General features: G+C 38.1%; 1 protein-coding gene across 1 annotated transcript; it reads left to right on the plus strand.

The window, feature by feature from the left end:
• The first annotated feature begins 1,547 nt into the window (after positions 1-1,547).
• LOC105825161 (DNA repair protein XRCC2) lies at positions 1,548-21,113 on the plus strand. Its single transcript, XM_012662857.1, has 3 exons — positions 1,548-1,586; positions 10,770-10,851; positions 20,395-21,113. Exons 1-3 carry the CDS (start codon positions 1,548-1,550, stop codon positions 21,111-21,113), a joined length of 840 nt encoding a protein of 279 aa, XP_012518311.1.
• Positions 21,114-21,496: the final 383 nt, after the last annotated feature.

A 21,496-nucleotide genomic window follows, 5' to 3' on the forward strand; every position in this document is an offset into this window, starting at 1 on the left:
AGAGTAACATTCATTTAGCTACTTGACCTGGTTGTGCATCTTAATTTTCACAAGAGGAATTTAACTTCAGACTTGGGACATAACCCTTGCTTTCTACTTCAAAGAAAAAACATAGTAGACTAGACTAGAACTAGACTAGAACTTCCTCAACTTCTTTGAACTCCTCATCCCAAAACTTATCTGCACCTGCAGCCATTCTTGACTCCTTGTTTCTGGTCACAGTAGAAAAGATGCCCTCTCCTATCTAAAGCTTATTTCTATACTTCCCCTGTTAGGTCCTGATTCCATCAAATGTCCTTTCTCAGATCATGTATTTAACCAATTAAGTCTTTAGAAGCTCTTTCCTGTCAGCAGTTAAATATATCCCGGTCTTTGCCTTCTTAAAACAAAACAAAACAAAAACAAACAAACCACTTCTTTGAGCCTATATATTTTTTCTAAATATTGTTATCTTTTTCCTTCACAGCCAAGCTTCTTTAAAGTATTGTCTGTACACATTTTTCCCATTTCCCCTTAATGTATCAACTCACTACAATCTGGTCTACAAAGTGTCATGGGCCAAGATCGCGCCTCAGTGTCCTCATCTTTTACAAATGGGGGTAATAACAGTACCTACTTCATAGGATTGTGAGGATTAAGTAGGTTATTAAATATAAAGCACTTAGGGTAGTGCTTGACACATACTAAGCACTATAAGTGTCAACGATTATAATCATTATTTCTCAATTACACAGCTGCAAGAGTGTTAAGGATAAGAGAATTGAGAGAGTGCCAACCTCACGGTTTTGCCCAAGTAAACAACAGATACAACAGATGTTGGAAAGTGAGTTTTAAAAACACGTTCCAGTAAATGACTTAATAAATTGTAAACTCCATTCAGGCATGCCTCCTATTCTCTATAGTATTCCCAGAACTTAACACTCTCTTTCACATATATATATATATATATCTCATATATATGTATCTCTCATACACGCACAGTATATATAATAGTACATATTATGTATATTAATAATATATAAATGGACACTTAATAGCCAATAGTAATAGAATTCTTCTACTCCAAAAAAGACCTTGACAAATTCAGACTCAGTATATTTTAAAAAATCTTTTACATTTGTATACTTTTTCTTATTTTTTTTTCAGAATTAACCATGACTCTTAAAACACAGAGGCTTTTAACCTAAGAATGGACAAAAGAGCCTGCTTGCTCAGCAAATGTATTTTTAATAGTTAAACAAATTAAGTACATACTGCTAGTTTTACTTAGTAATAACGAACCAAATTTATGACAGAAAAGAAAACAAAAAATCCAGGAGTCCTTCCCGGTCTCCAAGGAGAGGGAAGAGAGCGCTGTGGGGGACGCGGGAGTCCAGTAGGCAGGGCACGCACCCTACGGCGCATGCTCGCCGCCTCCCCGGCCGAGGCCCGGCGCAGCGCGCACGCGCGCGGACTAGCGGATCTGACTGGCTGTGGAGTTCACGCAGTCGGTAAATGGCGTTGGTGGCGGAAAGGTTGAGTTCGTTGTGCGCCGAGCCTTCGTGGCGATGAGTAGTGACTTCTGTAAGTCCGAGTCTGGGACCGAGGTGAGTGCTGTCAGGGTGCGAGCGAGGGAGATGAGAACAAGGCTGCTGGCGGGCGAGGGGAGCTGAGGGAACCCGGAGGCCTGAGAGGACCTGGGCGGCTGGCCGCGCTCGACTCGGGGACTGGCGGGGCGAGGACGGGCCGGGGGCTCGCGGCGCCCGCGGTGTGCCAGAGGGCGCTTCGCCTGGACCCTCCCTCGCCTCTCACCTGTGCCCGAGAGTCAGCCCTGTGGGAGCCGGGAGTCCTCCGAGGTGGGAGGTCCAAGCGGAGGCGGAGAAAGTCATTCCTGATAGATGCGAGGACTTACTACAAGCCCATATGAGCCCAGACTGACGTCAAATACGAAGTCTTTACTCGCGAGGATATGGTCTAAAACCTGGCACAGTTCAACTACAGTTAGACACGTAAGCTATGCAAGAGTAGCTAGGAAAAGGGAGGGGTCGCCACTCGGCGCATTTATAGCTTTCTAGAACAGGTGGTATTTGGGTAGGTTGTTTCATGTTCTCCCTTGTAGCCCACGTTACTCTGCTTATGGCATCAAGCCCTCGCTACCACGGTATACAATTGCAGCCTAAATATCTCTAGAGCTACGCAAACCATTTCATACCCTGCAAGAATTTATTCAGGAATTGAACCAACAAATGTCAAGCGTTCACTGTGCTCAGCCACTGGTTAAGAGACAGGAGTAAAGCCAAAGACAATCTCTGGCCTTAAAGAACTAGTAAGGGAGGCTAGGCTGCCTTAAGAATTACAGTATGTGTACAAAAACATGCTGTCCAATAGAGGGGTGGGCATCGTGGAAGACTAGCTGCAGGAGGAGGTGACTGAACTGGTGTTTTAAGAACCATTTGTAGTGGTTGGCAAGGAGGCAATGCCATTCAAAGCGAAGACAGTTGCAAATACATGGGTTCTGAGTCAAGCAAGATCATGGCTTATTTAGTGGAACTGCAAGTAGCTCTGTATCATTGGAGCAAAGGGAGTGAGGGATAACAAGTTGGGACGTAAGTCCTGAGAGATAGGTAGAGTATGAAGGATCTTCTATGTAGGTGAAGGAGAGAAAGCAATTTGTAAAAAGAATCCGCAAATTTTTTTTTCTGTAGAGGACCAGATAGTAAATATTTAGGCTTTGCACCTTGGTCATGCTGTCTCTGTCACAACTACTCAACTCTTCTGTTCTAATATGAAGGCAGCCATAGATATATAAACAAATAAGCATGCCTGTGTTCTAATAAAACTCTATTTTTAAACTTTTGGATTTGGCCTATTGGCCATAGTTTGACAACCTCTGCTCCTAAAGAATAGAGCCACTGCTTACTATAAGAACAGCTACAGTTAAAACCTTATCTAAGTGGTAATTTGAAAGCCATGTTAAACTCAGATGACTTTATTAACAAAACCAACTAAGCAAGCCTCTTTCCTTTTAAGTGTTTTTGGAAACTGTATGGCCTCTGCTTAATTTGTTTGGACACTATTTTCTTTCTTTGCACATTCATCTGCTTTATGGATTCCACTTGGAAGTATTATGGTGAGGGAGATATCTGAAGCCATAAGCTAACCTAAGAAACTGAAATAAACTACTTTAAAATTTTAATTCACTAGGACTACAACCTTATAAAATAGTTAACCTTTCTTGTGAGTGGCAGGGAAAAGACACTTCATACAGGGTCTTCAAGAAAACAAAGTTGCAAAGAATATTTTTTTAACAGATTCTAGGGCTGCAATTTATGGTAAGCCAGATAATGAGTGGAAAACATATAATAAGCCCTTGATTTAAAGAAGACAAGCTAAATAAATAAATAAAATGAAGAACAGCGTTTGTCAGTCTGACAATTTACAGTAGAACAACCCATTTTTACCTTGTTTTTGCACAGTAGCAATGGGGTTTTATTTTTATATCTCACTGAGATTATTAGAAAAGATTCCATGATTGTGGTAGTATTTTGATATTATCCGCCAAAGGACTTCCTTTGCGTGTAGCTGTTAAATAATGATGTATTTTGCATTTTCTCAAAAATATGTCTTGAGTTTAAAATAATTGATGAATAGAAAATTGGAAGTGTCTGTCCAGTTTTGGCTGCTATGCACAGCAAAGCATGTGTTTGCTTTTTTTAAAAATTTTTTTTAGAGGGTGTTGCTTTGTTGCTCAGGCTGGGGTACAGTGGTGCAATCATAGCTCACTGGAGCTTTGAACTCCCAGGCTCAAGCAAACCTCTCACCTCAGCCTCTTGAGTAGCTAGGACTTCAGGTACCTGCCACCAGACCCAGCTAATTTTTTAAAAATTTTTGTAGAGATGGAGTTGTCCAGGCTGGTCTCAAGTAGGAATAACTGGCCTCTGACAATCCTCCTGCCTCAGCCTCTGAAAGTGCCAGGATTACAGGTTTGAGCTGCTGCCCCTGGTCTGTGTTTTGTTTTATTTTTTAAAACTGAGCAGGCCCATTATATTAATTATTAAAGCAGTTCATACTCACAGCAGAAAATTCCAGTAGTACCAAAGTGAAAAATAGGAGACTTCTTCACCCCCATTATCATTTCCCAGGGATAACCCTAACTTATGAATATTGTGCATTCTTTCAGGAATTTTCTAGTGACATATTTTGGAGGCCAAGTTAGAGAATTCTGGACTGCAAGTTCAGAGACCTTGGTTCTAGTCTTGGCTCTGCCAGAAACAAGTTTTATGATTTTGGATGTCATTAAACTTTTGTAAAACAAAGGTGGTAGACTGTGATTTCTCAGTTCCTTTTCAGCTCTACCTCAAGAAAGTGGGTTCTTATAGTTATTTGTATCCTTTGCACTAAACACAGTATCTGCATAGTAAACAAGATAAACATTTATTGATATCAATGGCTGATTTTCTTAGGAAGAAAAGCTACAGGGTGGCCATTTTGCCAAAGGCAAATGTTAAATAAGACAAATATTTAATATTTTATTAAAAATAATAATTGGTTTTGTGAAACCACACACTTTTATTATTAGAACAATACTTATACCCTTCTATTTTTGTTTCCCTTCTTACCCAGAATAGAATTCATACTCTATCATTACAACTATTTCATTATAATTGCCATCAAATTCCTTGTCCCTATACCTGTAACCTACTCACCTAACCATGGTTAAACCCAACTGTCCACTCAGCTGAACATTACTGGAGAAAACTGCAACTCAGCTGACTGATTTAAATTTATAATTATCAACCTCAAGTAGGCACCCAGTCCAGCTATATTCCCCTAGTAATTCATTTTATCGGCACCCTTGCCTACACCTGTAATCCCAGTGCTTTGGGAGGCTGAGGCTGGAAGATCAAGGGGGAGGATCGCTTGAGGCCAGGAGTTCAAGACGAGCCTAGACAACATAGTGAGACTTTTTCTCTTAAAATTAAAAAAAAATTCTTAAGGACAGAAATTGTGTCTACAGTATCTATATATCCCCAGCACCTACCTCAGTTCCTGGAACAGAATTGACTTGCATGAACTTTTTACCAATAAATATCTGTATAATTTGCAAGCTATATATTAATACTCCAGTAATGATGCTGACGCTGCTGCAAACATTTGGGACACCTCGTTGGCATTAGAGTTTCAACTAAGAGAAATGATTGAAAGAAGTCAGATGATTGCCTAGACAGGACCTCAGATTGGTTTGATCCTTAGTTTAATTGATCCAAAAACTCAGTTTAGTCCCCGTACTCAGATTTGATTCGACTCAGTGCTGAGGTTGTATAGCAAAGTAGAAAAATTCCAGGCTTTGGGAATCAAAAAGATCTTGGTTAAATCCTGGCTCTGGCTTTACTAGTTATCTCATTGGAAAACAGAATAATAACAAATAGGGTTGATGTGAAAAGTAAAGGAGATGATGTATATAAAGTGTGTATTGCTGATACCAAGGAAGCACAGATAGTAACTATTATCAGATAGCTATTGTAATGATAACAAAACCTAGCAGATACTGATTTTCAATCCAAATGCCAAATCTATTAATTTACAGTATTAGTGAAGCTGCCAAATAGACTAAAATTGTGTCCACTGTGTATTCTTTCCTAGTTAGGAAATTCTGCCTCAGAAAAGTTGCTTAGGGGGAATCAGGAGAAATAATTGAATTATTAATATCATAATGGCCACCATCACCAAGCTCTGATTGCCTGATGTGTTAATCTTTCCTAAGAGGGTTAAACTGTCACGTCAGGCAGAGCTTATTTGGGTTCCCTTTGCCCTAGGGAACTTTTTCCCTTTACCCTTAACAAACTCTTTTTTTCCTTCTGCCGGTTGACTATATCTTACTTCTTTTGACTCAGTCCTTGAATATGGACCACGTTATTAATTTTAATTTTCTACAGCAGTCAGGTCTATGTCAGATTTTGGGGGGTACAGTAGTGCTCCCTCATCCATGGGGGATATGTTCCAGGACTCCCAGTGTATGTCTGAAACTGCAGATAGTACCAAACCCTATATGTACTATGTTTTTTCTATGCAGTAATAAGCAGGTATACAGCATGGATATGCTGGACAAAGAGATGATTCACGTCCCAGGTGGGATGGAGTGGGATGGTGTGCAATTTAAAACTTATGAGTTGTTTATTTCTGGAATTTTCTATTTAATATTTTTGGAATGTGGTTGACTGTAGGTAACCGAAATTGTGGGTAAGGTAGAGGGGACCTATTGTTATTTACTGTCTTACAAGGAATTCTGAGAGAGGAGGGTTCCATTATAAAATATTTCGAGCAATGTTAGTAAGAGTAAGCAATTAGATAACTTCCCAAGTTAATCATTCTAATGAGGATGTTATTCATTTGTATACATTTTTGTTTTTGTTTTTGTTTTGTTTTTTCTCAAGATGGAATCTCATCTGGCTCTGTCGCCCAGGCGAGAGTGCGGTGGCATCATTATACCTCACTGCAACTTTATCTCCTGGGCTCAAATGATCTCTTGTCTCAGCCTCCTGTGTAGTTGGGACTACAGGCACATGTCACCATGCCCAGCTAATTTTTCACTCTTGCTCAGGCTAGTCTTGAACTCCTGAGCTCAAGGGATCCTCCCTCCTCAGTCTCCCAAAGTGCTAGAATTACAGGTATGAGCCACCGTGCTTGGCCTGTATACTTGCTAAACAGTGGTTCTTACACTTTTTGGTCTTAGGACTGCATTACACATTTAAAAATCACTGAAGATTCCAAAGAGCTATTGTTTATGTGGGTTATAACTGTCAATGAAACTGAGGAATTAAAAATTTTTAATTATTTACATTTGTGTACAAGTGACAATAATAAACCCGTTGGATATTATCATAAATAATATATATTTTTATGAAAAATAGCTACATTTTCCTAAACCAAAAAACTTAGTGAGAAAAGTGACATTGTTTTACATATTTGCAAATCTTTTTAATGTCTGGCTTAATAGAAGTTAACTGGGTTCTTAAACTGCCTGTATATCTACTCTATTAACATTACAATATATATTATTCTGGTTAAAGTACATGGAGAGGTCAGGCATGATGGCTGATGCTTGTAATCCCAACCCTTTGAAAGGCTGAGGTGGGAGGATCGCTTGAGGCCAAGAGTAACATAGTTGCCCAGCCTGGGCAACATAGTGAGACCCCATCTCTATAAAATTTTTTTAAAAAATTAGCCAGAGTGGTGGTACACACCTGTAGTCCCAGCTACTCAGAAGGCCAAGGCCAGAGGATTCATTGAGCCCACGAGTTAGAGGTTGCAATGAGCTGTGACCATGCTGCTGTACTCCAGCCTAAGTGACAGAGCAAGACCCTGCCTCCCAGTCTGAGACTGAAGGCAGCCCTGATATAAGTCCCAGAATCTGAGAATAAGGAGCTCTTATATCCAAGGGCAGGAGGTGGATGTTCTAGCTCCAGAACAGAGGGATTGGATGATACTCATCTGCATTGGTGTGGACAGGTCCTTTTTACTCAGTTACTGATTCAAATGCTAGTCTCTTAAGGAAGCACCCTCACAGACACACCCAGAAATAATGCTTTACCAGCTATCTGGGCATCCCTTAGCCTAGTCAAGTTGACATGGAAAAATTAACCAACACAACTCCTTCAGGTTTGATAAGTCACCAGAAGGACTCACAGAATTCACTGAAAGCTGTTACAGTCATAGTTACGGTTTACAACAGCAAAAGGAAGAGACATGATGGGACAAAGTCCAGGAGAGTTCCATATACAGAGTTTCCAGTTGTCCTCTCTCCGGGAAGTTGTGGACAGTGCTAAATTCTTCCAGCAACAGTGTATAACAACAGACAGAATATTGCCAACCAGGGAATCTCAACCAAACTCTGGTGTCCAGAGTCTTTATCTGGGCTCTGCCATGAAGACATAGTCTACTACCCACATAGCTGACCTTAGCCTCCAGCCCTTCAAGAGGGTGGACTTGATACCACATGACCAAAGCCCCCAAGAGAAACAACATTCTTCAGACTATCTGGTGTGGCTGAAGGCCCCCAGGTAAACAAAGATACTTTTATTAGGCAGGACATTCTAAGGGTTTAGAGATTACCTCCCAGAAGCCTAGGGCAAAGGCCAGACCTCTCTCTGGGCAAGGTTAAGTTATTTACTACACATTATGCTTCCCATGTCATCACAAAGAATATTTTTAAAAGTGTACTCAAGGGTCACAATTTAATAAAACTATTCATTTTTATTGCTTCATCAAAGACATTCTTAGGTAAAACTGGTTTTGTTTGTTCTACTGTGAGTGAGTGGTAAAGAATACAATGTGCACTAATACATTTTGATGCCACTGCTTTGATTGTGCTGGATGTCAGCAGCACTTTTACCCACCACTGCTTTTATACCATCAGTGTAAATGTCAACCTAGTTAGAAAGGCAAATAATGTGTTATATTTTGTTTTAATATTTTTATGAAAATAGTTTTTACGATGGACATGCCCTTAGATTCTTTGCTGTAACTCTATAAGCACCCTATTTGTATCTTTACCTTGTTTTGTAATACAATCTCATCTTATAGAGCAGTGATCCCCAACCTTTTTGGTCCAGGAGCTGGTTTCATGGAAGACAAGTTTTCCACGGACTGGGGATGGGGGGTGTGTGTCATAGGTGGCAGGGGAGTGTGGTGGGGAGCTCAGGTAGCGATATGCAGCCTGTTTCCTAATAGGCCACTGACCAGTAATGGGCTGCGACCCGAGTGTTGGGGACCACAGTTCTAGAGGACCTAGACTGCAGGTTCTTTGAGGGTAGGTTGTCTTCTTCATCTTTGTAGTCTCCATTCTACCTAGCACAGTGCTTTGTACATACATGTTAAGTCGATGTCTAGAACTTTTTTATCGCTTCAGGAAATCTTTCCAAAACTTTTGATTAGGTTTTTTAAAGACCCAAATAAAGGGTGACCTCTTCTTCCCATTTGTGATATGCTTTGTTTTTCTTTTGTTGAATAGAAAGGTTGTCAAATATGTACAGATTCTCTAGAAACTTGAGAATCAGCTTTGATTACATTTCCCTCATTGACATTTAAATCAGTCACAGAATTCTGCTTCCTGTCATCCTAACTACTTTTGTCATGGTGCAGGTACTCCTCCAGACTGGTGTGACAGACTCCAGCCTTCTCTCCGTATCTAGTTGTACTTTCTTCACATCTATCCCCTGGTAGCCACTAAGATAATCTGTTTGAAATGTAGATAATAATAGCTCACAGTTATATAGTGCTTATTCTATGCCAAGCACTCTTTAACATATTTAATCCTCAACAACGTTACGAGGGATGTATGTTTGTTATCCTCACTTTGCAGATGAGAAACCTAAGGCCCAGGGAAGTAACCTAGCAGGTCTGATTCTGGAGTCCCAACTGTCTACTCTTACCTACACTAGAGTGCTGCTCACTGCTTAGCTTCAAACCTGTTGCTCTTGTCTACAAGCCAAAGATAAGCTCCTAAACATGGTATCTGAGACTTTGCATGCTCTGACTTCTGCTGTCTTTCAGGACTTCATCTCCTATTTCATGCTACAAGCTCTAGTGATTCAGATCTGCTTGTATTAATAGTTTACCTACACACAATACTGTTTCTAGCCTCTGCACTTTGGGTGCTGTGTCTTGTGTGCCTGGTATGATGCCCCCTTCACCTGATGGATTCCTACTTAGCTTTCAAGACACTGCTCAAGTGCTAGCTCCTCAAGGAAGTTTTCCTCCACCTTTTTCCTTTGTCCTTTTCCCTTCCCCCCAGATAAGGAGCTGACCATACAGGGTGTCCCAAAAGTTGCCATACATAGGGAAAATGGGAAATTGTAGCTAAATATACCTTTATTTACAAAATTTTACAAAATTTTTCTTTTGTAGTCTCCATACAAAGAAAAAATTTTGTAATGAATATTTTGTAAATTACAAAAATATTTTGTAACCCTAATCCCAATAACTTTACAAATATGGAAGTCTCTATACAAAGAAAAAATTTTGTAATGAATATTTTATAAATAAAGGTACATTTAGCTACAATGTCCCATTTTCCCTATGTATGGCAACTTTTGGGACACCCTGTAGAATAGGGCAGACAAAGCAGATAACCATATATCAGGCACGGTAAGAAGTACAGTGAGAAAGATAATTATAAGGTGTAAGGAATGAAGCCAGTGTGGTGTCTCACACTTGCAGTTCTAGCACTTGGGGAGGCCAAGGCTGGAGGATCACTTGAGGTCAGGAGTTCAAGACTAGCCTGAACAACATAGCGAGATCCCGTCTGTACAAAAAATAAAAAAATTAGCCAGACGTGGTGATGCACGCCTGGAGTCTCAGCTACTCAAGAGGCTGAGGCAGGAGGATCACTCGAGTGCAGGAGTTTGAGGTTGCAGTGAGCTATTGTTGCACCACTGCACTCCAGCCTAGGCAACAGAGTGAGACCCTGTCTCCAAAAAAAAAAAAGCTGTAAGGAAGGTAAATGTTTTGCATTTAGCAGCTTGTCCCTCTATCCTAATCCAGACTATCCAGTCCTTTGAGGGCACAGACTCATTTTATACCATCAGTATTTGATTCATAAACAAAAAGTGAAAAATTTAAGAATAAATTAACACAATATTTCTCCTAAACAGTATCTCCTATTTCCCTCCAAATCCTCAAAATTATGAATTCTTTCTTTTAGACTTTTGGAAAATTGTATACATGTAAATTTATAGGATTTTGTATTTTTTAAGTAATGAGTTTTCCTTCTCTCTTTTTTCTTTTGTAAGCTCCTTGCCCGACTTGAAGGTAGAAGTTCCTTGAAAAAAATAGAACCAAATCTGTTTGCTGATGAAGATTCACCTGTGAATGGTAAAAACACACCTAAAATGAAAATATAGTGTCATAAATTAACTTTCATAAAACAAATATTTTTTCACATATTCCTAGCAAGAAGTTATATAGGTTAAACTGTATAATTAAAAAATGAGAAACAGATCATGACATCTGAGTCAGATGAGATGAAGTTTGGCTTATCTGCAGTAAATCTTCAGGTTATATGTTGACTTCCTTCTTTTATCCCAACACGCAATATTTACAGGAGTTTTGTTATTATATTTTATTTTTTATTCTTTCTCTTTAGAAGTTTATAGAATTACAGGAACGTCCTTAGGTACCTGCTTGTTAGTGTTTCTACGGCAGGGAAAATAGGTACCTACATGTTCTACACTTCTACACTAGGGAAAACTTACAGGGAAGGTAATGTGCTTAGGTTGTTTTTGGTTTTTTTAATGAGGCAACTTTATAGACATATAATTCACCCGTTTAAGTGTATAGTTCAGTGATTTTTAGTATATTCACACAGTTGTGCAACCATTACTGTAATTGATTTTAGAACATTTTCATCACCCCATCAAGAAACCCATGTCTGTTAGTTGTCACCCCTCATTTTCTCCCAGGTCCCTCAGCCCTAGGCAAATAATCTACTTTCTGCCTCTACAGATTTGCCTTTTCTGGACATTTCATATAATTGAGATCATACAGTATATGGTCATCTGTGACTGGCTTCTTTCACTTTGCATAATTTGTATGGAATTGCATAATTCAATGTTCATCATATTGTAGCTTGTATCATAGTTCTTTTTATATTGTTGAATAATATTCACTGTACGGGTATACCACATTTTGTTTATCTGTTTATTAGTTAATGGGCATTTGTGTTGTTTCCTATTTTGGGCTGTTATGAATAATGCTACTATGGTTATCTCTGTACAAGTTTTTCTGTAAGTGTTTTCGGTTCTTGTAATACCTAGGACAGGGATTGCTAGGTTATATGACAACTCCTGTTTTCCAAAGTAGCTTCACATTTTACTTGCCACCAGGAATGCAGGGTGTGATGGTTCCAGTTTCCCGAGATCCTGAGAATAATTATTGTTTGTCCTTTTGATTAAAGCCATCCTAGTCAGTAAGGAGTATATCTCATTGTGGTTTTTGATTTATGTTTCCGGGGTGGCTGATGATGTTGAGCATCTTTGCATGTGCTTATTGGCAATTTCTATACCTTCTTTGGAGAAATGTCAGATCCTTTGCTTATTTAAAAAACCGGGTTATTTGTCTTTGTGTTATTGAGTTGTAAATGTCTTTTATATATTCTAGATATGTCTATTCTCAAATATATGATTTTGCAAATATTTTCATCCATTCTGTGGGTTGTCTTTTCACTGTTTTGGTGGTGTCCATTGAAGCACAAAGGATATGAATTTCGGTGAAGTCCAGTTTGTCTAATTTGTCTTTTGTTATTCATGCTTTGGTAGCATATCTAAGAAGCCATTGCCTAATCCAAGGTCGGAGAGAATTACAGCTTCTTGTTAGTACTGGTTTCTGTTTTCATTCTTTTCTGATGGGAGAACATGCTTCTGTGATTTCAGTCTTTTTAAGTTTATTGAGACTTGTTTTATGGCCTGACATATGGTTTATTCTAGAGAATGTTCAATATGCAATTGAGAAGATTGTGTATTCTCCTGTGGTTGGGTGAAGTGTTCTATTGATGTCTCTTAGTTCTAGTTGGTTTTTAGTGTTATTCAAGTCTTCTGTTTCCTTGCTGATATTTTGTTTTGTTCTATACATTATTGAAGGTGGGGTATTTAAGTCTCCAAATATTGTTGAATTGTCTGTTTCTCCCTTCAGTTCTGTCTGGTTTTGCTTCTTGTATTTTGGGGCTTCATGTATTGTATTCATGTTGCTATATCTTATTGCTGGTTGACCTATTTATAAAATGTCCATCTTTGTCACCTCACCCCCATTAGGATGGCTACTGTCAAAAAATTAGAAAATGACAAGTGTTGGCAAGGATGTGGAGAAATTAGAACTCTGGTGCACTGTTGGTGGGATTGTAAAATGGTGGAACCATTATAGAAAACAGTGTGGAGTTTCCTCAAAATATTAAAAATAGGCTGGGCATAGTGGCTCATGCCCAGCACTTTGAGAGACCGAGGCAGGAGGATCAATTTTGAGGCCAGGAGTTTGAGACCAGCCTGGGCAACATAGTAAGACCCCCATCTCTACAAAAAAGAAAAAAATTATCCAGACATGGTGGTGCATGCCTGTAGTCCCAGCTACTCAGGAGGCTGAGGCAGGAGGATCGTTTGAGCCAGGAGCTCAAGGCTGCAGTGAGCTATGGTAACACCACTGTACTCTAGCCTCGATGACAGAGTCAGACCCTGTCTCTAAAAAAAATAAAATAAAAAATACAACTACCTGGAGATCCAGTAATCCCACTTCTGGGGATATCACTCAGCCTCGAAAAGGAAGGAAATCCTGTCACATCTTACAACATGATGAACCTTGAGGACATTATGCTAAGTAAAATAAGCCAGACACAAAAAGAGAAGCCGCATGATTCCACTTATATGAGGTATCTAACGTAGTTAAATTCTTAGAAACAAATTAGAACAGTAGTTACCAGGGGCTGGGAGAGGGGAGAAATGGAGTTGTTTAATGGGTACAGAGTTTTAGTTTTGCAAGATGAAAAAGTTCTGGAGATCTATTTCACAGCAATGAAAATATACTTAACCCTACCGAACCGTACATTTGAAAGTGGTTAAGGTGGTAAATTTTATGTCATGTGTTTTTACCACACACACAAACACAGAAAAGCCCTTTGTTTCTAATATCAAGTTTTGTCTTAAATGTCTGTTTTGTCTTATAATAGTGTAGACACTTTCGCTCTCTTTTGGTTACTGCTTGCATAGTCCATCTTTTTCTCTCCTTTTAACCTTTTTGCGACTTAAGGATTGTGAAGTGTGTCCATTGTAGATAACCTAAGTTGAATCATGGTTCTTACATTCCGCCAATCTCTGCCTTTTGATTGGACTATTTAATTTATTTACAGTTAGTGTAATTACTGATAGGATAGAGTTTATGACTGTCATTTTGCTGTCTGTTTTGTATATCTCTTATGTCTTTTATGTTTCTCTATTCCTCCTTTACTGTTTTCTTTTGCGTTGAATATACCATTTTAATTCTCTTATTATTTCTATATATTTTCAAGTTATTTTCCTAGTGATATCCCTGGGATTACAGTTAACATCTTAATTTATAATAATCTATTATAGTTTGGATTAATATGCCCTTAATTTCAATAGTTTATAAAAAATTTTGCTACTGTATGGCTCTCTTCCCTGCTTTGTACTGTTACAAATTACAGCTTTATACATTGAATGCTCACTGACACATTTAATATTACCTAATTAAAATAATTAAAATTATTACTTAATACTTAAGAATAGTTATTTTTAAAATCAGATGAAAAAATAGATACAAATATAAAACAAATTTAAACTGTCTTTTATATTTACCTATGTGATTACATTTACCTGTGCTCTTTATTTCCTCGTTTGGATTTGAGTTACTGTCTACTGTCCTTTCAGCCTGAAGGACTTCCTTTAGTGTTTTCTTTTTTAAAAATTTATTTAGGCCGGGCGTGGTGTCTCATGCCTGTAATCCTAGCACTCTGGGAGGCCGAGGCGGGACGATCACTCAAGCTCAGGAGTTCAAGACCAGCCTGAACAAGACCGAGACCCCATCTCTACTAAAAATAGAAAGAAATTAATCGGACAACTAAAAATATATAGAAAAAATAGCCGGGCATGGTGGCGCATGCCTGTAGTCCCAGCTACTCGGGAGGCTGAGGCAGGAGGATCGCCTGAGCCCAGGAGTTTGAGGTTGCTGTGAGCTAGCCTGACGCCACGGCACTCTAGCCCGGGTAACACAGTGAGACTCTGTCTCAAAAAAAAAAAAAAATTATTTAAAACATTTTTCTTATAGAGACAGGGTCTTGCTGTGTTGCTTAGGCTGGCCTTGAACTCTTGGGCTCAAGCCGTCTTCCCACTTAAACCTCTTGAATAGCTAGGACTGCAGGCACAGCCATGTGCCTGGCTTCCCTTTAAAATTTCTTATATTGGCAGATTTGATAGCCAAAACTATCAGTAACGAAAGATAAATTTTGATCAAATATGTTAGACAAAAACTAAGCTGTCTTTGTATTCTCTTCGGGAAAGGATATTAAGTATACCTGAGGAAACTGACATTAATATGTTAAAACAGGGATTTGCAGCACGACTTTCAGAATATTATAGAAACTTTGAAAAAACATCATGTTTAGTCACTAACAAAAAAGTTTACTTAAAATCACTATAGATCCTATATAGCTATAAAACTAGTTAGATGAATACTCCATTGGAACAGTAGCAGATGTAAGACTGAGATTATAAAGATTATTTATCAATGACGGTAGTTTATCAGAAATTGTAGAAAAACTTAAATTGAAGCAGTAAAATATTTAGGGATTATAGGCATCTCTAATGCTGTTGTAAACATTTTTAATGCTTTTGTAGATAGTAATTTTTCAGTACCATGTACCAACTTGTTACTTCTTCATTACAGTTGAATCTGCAAATTCAACGTATTTGTTATATATGTAGTACGTTGGTATCAAGATGATGTATTCTTTGGCTTTTTCTTTCTTTTCCTTATTTTGAAGGATCTTTAGATTCATAAACTCTTTCTGACAATCTATTACCCAAACTCTTTACAGCATTATATTTGTAAGAGTAACTGTCAAGGCCAAATCATCCAGATTTTCTGATTTAGCTTAATATTTTCGAGTGCCAAACCATAGGGATTTTTTTTTTACTACAAGTTGTCACGTTCCATACTTTGGCTGGACAAGGGTGCTATTTTTTTAACAGCTCACAGAAACATATAAGAAAGAAAGTGAAAAGGATTATGTCCCCTGTAGATAACATATTTGATTATGAATTTTGGTATTAATGATTAAACAGTAAATGTTTATAAAATCAGTAAAACTGGTTTTAGTTCATCGTTAAACACATTTGTAGGAGATTTAGTTAAAAGACCTTAATGCTAATATTCATGTGTAACTTGCAAGTTTGCAGATTTTACTTCCCCAGTTGTTATAAACTATTTTTATTTATTAATTTTAATTTTTTTTTTTTTAGTAGAGACAGAATCTCACTCCGTGGCCCAGCTGGAGTGCAGTGGTGCAGTCATAGGTCATTGCAGCCTCCAACTCCTGGGCTCAAGCGATCCTCCCACCTCAGCCTCCTGAGTAGCTGGGATTATAGGAGCTGTACCACCATACCTGGCTAATTTAAATGACTTTTATACCTACTTTGCTATTAATGTATAAAAGGAAAAGAGTGTTATCTGCCTATAAATCTCTTAGCCAAGGATTTAACCTTGAACTATAATACTTTGCTTCAGTTTCATTTGTGCCAAACCAAGCATCTAAGGATACTTACTTCAGTTAGTGTGTGGGTTTTTTTCTTAATATGTGGATTTAGAAAACCTTCTTAATATGTGGATTTAGAAAACCTTTTAGAAAACCTTTAACCTTGTTAAATCATATAGATAAATGCTTTCGAGCACTTAGTCTGTTGAGTTATGCTGAAAGATGTTTATGCTCACCACTCCTCTGTCCAAGAAAAAACTTGGCAGAGTTTTCATTATTTTCTTATTCTGGGAATTCCAGAATTATCCAGAGATATCTCACAGTTACCTTCTGACCAGTATCATGTATTCTCTTTCCCTATGGAGTCCCTTCCTTTACACCACAGAATTTATTTCATTTCTTTACCTTAAATTACCATTTGACCCTCTGGTCTCATGAAACTATTAAATTTTTTACTTTTGAAGTAATGAATATAAACCACACAGTCCATTTTCCAATTGCTCATGTATTCCCTAACTTTCTGTAGTCTGGTTTCCATCCTTGCTGTTCCTTTAAAAGTGGTGAATTTCCCCTATAGTGCCTTTTTACTTTATCTTCCAAGTATTTCAGTTTTTGAAATTTGACTCACAAAATACGTTAAATGTGCTCTTTGCCAACTACACATTTGCTGCTCTAAGGTCACTATTTTGGGCCATCTTAGGGATCTTTTCCCTGCCATTTTTTCATTTTTATGACTTTTCTGCTAAATTTATTATTATTTAGTACTGTTTCATTTTCTTGAAGCCTTCTTTTGTGCCCCGTGATGTTTCTCCTCCTTATTTTCCTATTAAATTTCTGTTTTATCTGTCTTCTGCTGACTCTTCTAACTGTGGATGTATCCCAAGAATTGTGTTTTGGCCTTTTATTCTTAATTTTAGCTCCATACCCACCCATCAAAGAGAGTTTTCTGTTCTCTATTATTTCTGTGTAGATGACTCCCAGATTTATTGCTATATCCAGACCCTTATTATTCTCTTGAATCTTACATCCTAGTGGCTGTAGGATGTTTTTATTTTGTGACACCTGGAGATACATCAAAATATACCATTTGAAAGCGAAATTCTTATCAGGATACTCGTGTACTATGTGAAATAAAAATTTCTACTTTGTGTATGTATTTGATTTGTACAGGTACTTCCAAGCCTACTTGTGAGAACTTTTAAATCACTACATTAGGTTTACCTTTCAGGACTAAAGACCTGGCAAAACTAAGACCAAACACCTCTTAGTCTCTGGAGGCAGGCACACCCAGCGCTGAACAGTTTGATCCTATTCTTGCTTCACCTCCTGTGTTGGTCCCTGTGCCACGCCTTGGTCTAGGGCCTTCATACCTGCTGGACTCTGCTAGCAGAAGCCACCATTTCCTGCTACCCGCCACCCCCCCCACACACCTATTATTCCCTACATCTGCTTCCTTTCAAAATGCCATGTTCCAAAATTGATTGCAGGCTTTTAACCCTCACCGATCAAGGCTTACATTTTCATTCTCAAGATGGCTCTCAAGAGGATCTTAAGAAGTAATCTGATGAGGTACATTCAAAAGATACTGTGTTTTGTGCTGGGGAGAGAATATTCAAGTCCCAACCTCAAAGAAGCTAACAGGAAACATAATCAAGCAAATAGTCAATGACTATGTAGCATGATAAATGTGATGGTGGGGGATGATAGAGTTTGCTTTTCCTACCTCAGAGTGTTATTTGGATCAAATAAGATTTGTATGAAGAAGCCTTTTTTCAGGTATAAAGTACTTTATTCAGGTTAGTTGCTGCAGATCAGTCTCTTCTGGCTACTTTGCTAGGGAGAGGAGAGGGAGGACCTTGTGCAGTCTGCTTATTGGTTTCCCCGTCTTGTGCTTCTGCATGGTCCATTGTGTCCTCCAGAATCTTTCTAAACTGTTTTAACTTTCCTTTACTACCATTAATACTGGTTCTATATTAACATTTTTTCATCTAGTGTATGTAGTTTATTCTGTTTCTATAACTTAGGGCAGTAAAAGAATTAATTGAGGGGGAGGGGTTTTGGCTTAGTTCTTCAGTAATATAATAGGAGAGGATAAACTGGACATCTGGGTTGAATATAGGTTTAGTTACTGGGTTAACTTTTAATATAAGTATTGATGAACAGTTGTTAATATGAAAATAGTTTTACTCCTTGAGGCTGCAATCATTTTTTTAAATCCTTAAGTACATTTAGAATTGCAAGTTGTAAGGTTATTGTAGAAATGGGCTGAAGTTTTATATACTACCTTATGATATGGTGGCAACTTGCTAGATTTCTTATACATTATTTGTGAATGCTCTGATACGCAATGGTTTGTTAGTAATAATAGGAAATAAAGTAACTGAATTCTTAGGCTGTAATTTGGTTGGGGTCTAAGAATCTACATTTTTAATATGGTGATTCCAGTCAAGTGGTTCAGCCATAAATTAGTAATAACAAACCAGCAAGAATTGGAACATCACTGTTTAGAATAGATTTTGAAAAGCTCTGGAAACAGGACGATTTTCTCAGGTGTTGTATTATTTAACTTGTGCTGTCCTCAATTAAAGAGAGTTGCTGGAACCGATAAAGAAAAAGATTTGGAATCTTTAAAGTTCAGAGTAGTTGTTCCAACCAAGCAAGGCCATTGAGGGGGAGGGCAGTTCAGAGTAGCTGACTTTGATTTTTAATACTAGGAAATTAATTTATAGTGCATTTGGACACAGTTTCAAGAGATATTCAAATAGCAAAGAGTAACTGAAGGTAGTTTGGGAAAGTGTAAAGGTGTTCTCAGTTGAGGGATGCTTTTGACATTTAGGGCCTGAGAGCCATGGTCTCTTACCATCTATGATGTGTGACACTGCAAAATCAAGAACTATTCCACTCATAACTTCAATAACATTGAGAAACCTTAATTAGGGATTGTTTTCAACTGTATGTAATAGAAGTCCAACTTAGTGGCTTACTCTGGTAGAGGGTTATTTACCTCACATCCTAGGTGATATAAGAGGCAGGCTGTGTACATAGCCGGTGTAGGGTTCCATATTGTTATTCAAGTCCTGGGAACCTTCTGTCTTCCTGCTTTACCATGCCTAAGGCATACCTTTCATCATCACTGTTTCTTTTTTTCTTTTTTTTTTGAGACAGAGTCTCACTCTGTTGCCCAGATAGAGTGCCATGGCATCAGCCTAGCTCACAGCAACCTCAAACTCCTGGGCTCAAGCGATCCTCCTGCCTCAGCCTCCTGAGTAGGTGGGACTACAGGCATGCGCCACCATGCCCGGCTAATTTTATATTTATATATATATATATATATATATATATTTTAGTTGTCCAGCTAATTTTGTTCTATTTTTTTTGTAGTAGAGACAGGGTCTTGCTCTTGTTCAGGCTGGTCTCGATCTCCTGAGCTCAAACGATCCGCCCGCCTCGGCCTTCCAGAGTGCCAGGATTACAGGCGTGAGCCACCACGCCTGGCCCATCATCACTGTTTCTAGATGGCTGCTTCACCTCCAGAAAAGGGAGCAGCAAGGCAGAAGTGGCCCTTAAGTAGGAAAGCAAAACCTAGTAATCCCCACCAGACATCACCTTGCCTCTCATTGGCTACAACTGCATTTGTTACCCGATAACCTCTCTTTGTAAGGGAGACTAAGAAAAATAGTTTTTAAGGTGGACACATTGCTTTCCCCCTCAAATTAGAGTTTTATACTTTATCAAAACGGGCAGAATGGATATGGTGTAATCAACTACCAGAAATGGTATGTACCACAGTAACCAGTAAATCTTTGAAAGGGGCTGGATCTGTGACAATTATTCTCAACTCTCTAATACCACCTATTTAAGTGAGAGTGCATATGGAGCCATCCCGAGGGGATTCCCCTAGGCTGCTGTCAACCTTATCACTCTGTTTTTAAATTTTTCTTGATGTTAATAGCCAGCTCCTTTCTCAGAGGTGAAATATAATGATTCACTTTTAATTTCCTTATTTATTTCTGTTTGCTTATGCAGATCCACTTTGACAAATGGATTTAGATTTTCTTTCACATTCCAGTAAATGTTTTTTTAAACTTTTTTGCAGACTTTTCAGTTTGTAGCCTTACTGTTGAGCTGTTGCATTTTGACTGACGTTTTTACATCTCATACAGGTTATATTCTTGAATTTCATGGTCCAGAAGGAACCGGAAAAACAGAAATGCTTTATCATTTAACAGCACAATGTATACTTCCAAAATCGGAAGGTGGACTGGAAGTAGAAGTCTTATTTATTGATACAGATTACCATTTTGATATGCTTCGGCTTGTTACAATTCTTGAGCATAGACTATCCCAAAGCTCTGAAGAAATAATAAAATACTGCCTTGGAAGACTTTTTTTGGTATATTGCAATAGTAGCACCCACTTACTTCTTACACTGTATTCACTAGAAACCTTGTTTTGTAGTCACCCCTGTCTCTGCCTTTTGATTTTGGATAGCCTGTCAGCTTTTTACTGGATAGACCGTGTCAATGGAGGAGAGAGTGTTAATTTACAGGAGTCTACTCTGAGGAAATGTTCTCAGCTCTTAGAGAAACTTGTAAATGAGTATCGCTTGGTTCTTGTTGCAACAACACAAACTATAATGCAAAAAACCTCAGACTCACCAGAAGGACCTTCTGCCTATAAACGCCCATGTGATGTGGATGTAGACTACAGACCCTATCTCTGTAAGGCATGGCAGCAAGTGGTAAAGCACAGAATATTTTTCTCCAAACAAGATGATTCTAAAAGCAGCAACCAATTTTCATTAGTTTCACGTCGTTTAAAAAGTAATAGTTCAAAAAAACTTTTTTTTATTATTGGAGAAAGTGGGGTTCAATTTTATTGATATACATCATAAAATAGTCCTTTGCAGGATATTATGCAAGTCTTAAAAAGTTTTCTGTAAGCTAAAGTGATTTGATTGTAAAGTTTTAAACTCTAGGTGAATTAACATAACAGTATTTCTTAAACTAGGCTGTTGAAGATGAATCAAAGTGATATTAACAATTAAACTTTGTATTAAGCTTTTTAAAAACTAAATAAATAATATGTACATATTTCAGCCTAAATAAAATGGACTTTTATAACTTTGTGTCACATTTTTGGAATTGAGTTAAGTATTTGTTTAGGAAAGTTTAAATGCATTTCTAATCTCTTACGTAACTCCTGGGATTTTGTAAAATGTTTCTGTAGAGCTGTTTCTTCTATATCCCAAGGGATGAAAACAAG

Source organism: Propithecus coquereli, unplaced genomic scaffold (assembly GCF_000956105.1).
Source record: "Propithecus coquereli isolate 6110/MARCELLA unplaced genomic scaffold, Pcoq_1.0 Scaffold786, whole genome shotgun sequence".
In the NCBI taxonomy this organism is placed as follows: Eukaryota; Metazoa; Chordata; class Mammalia; order Primates; family Indriidae; genus Propithecus; species Propithecus coquereli.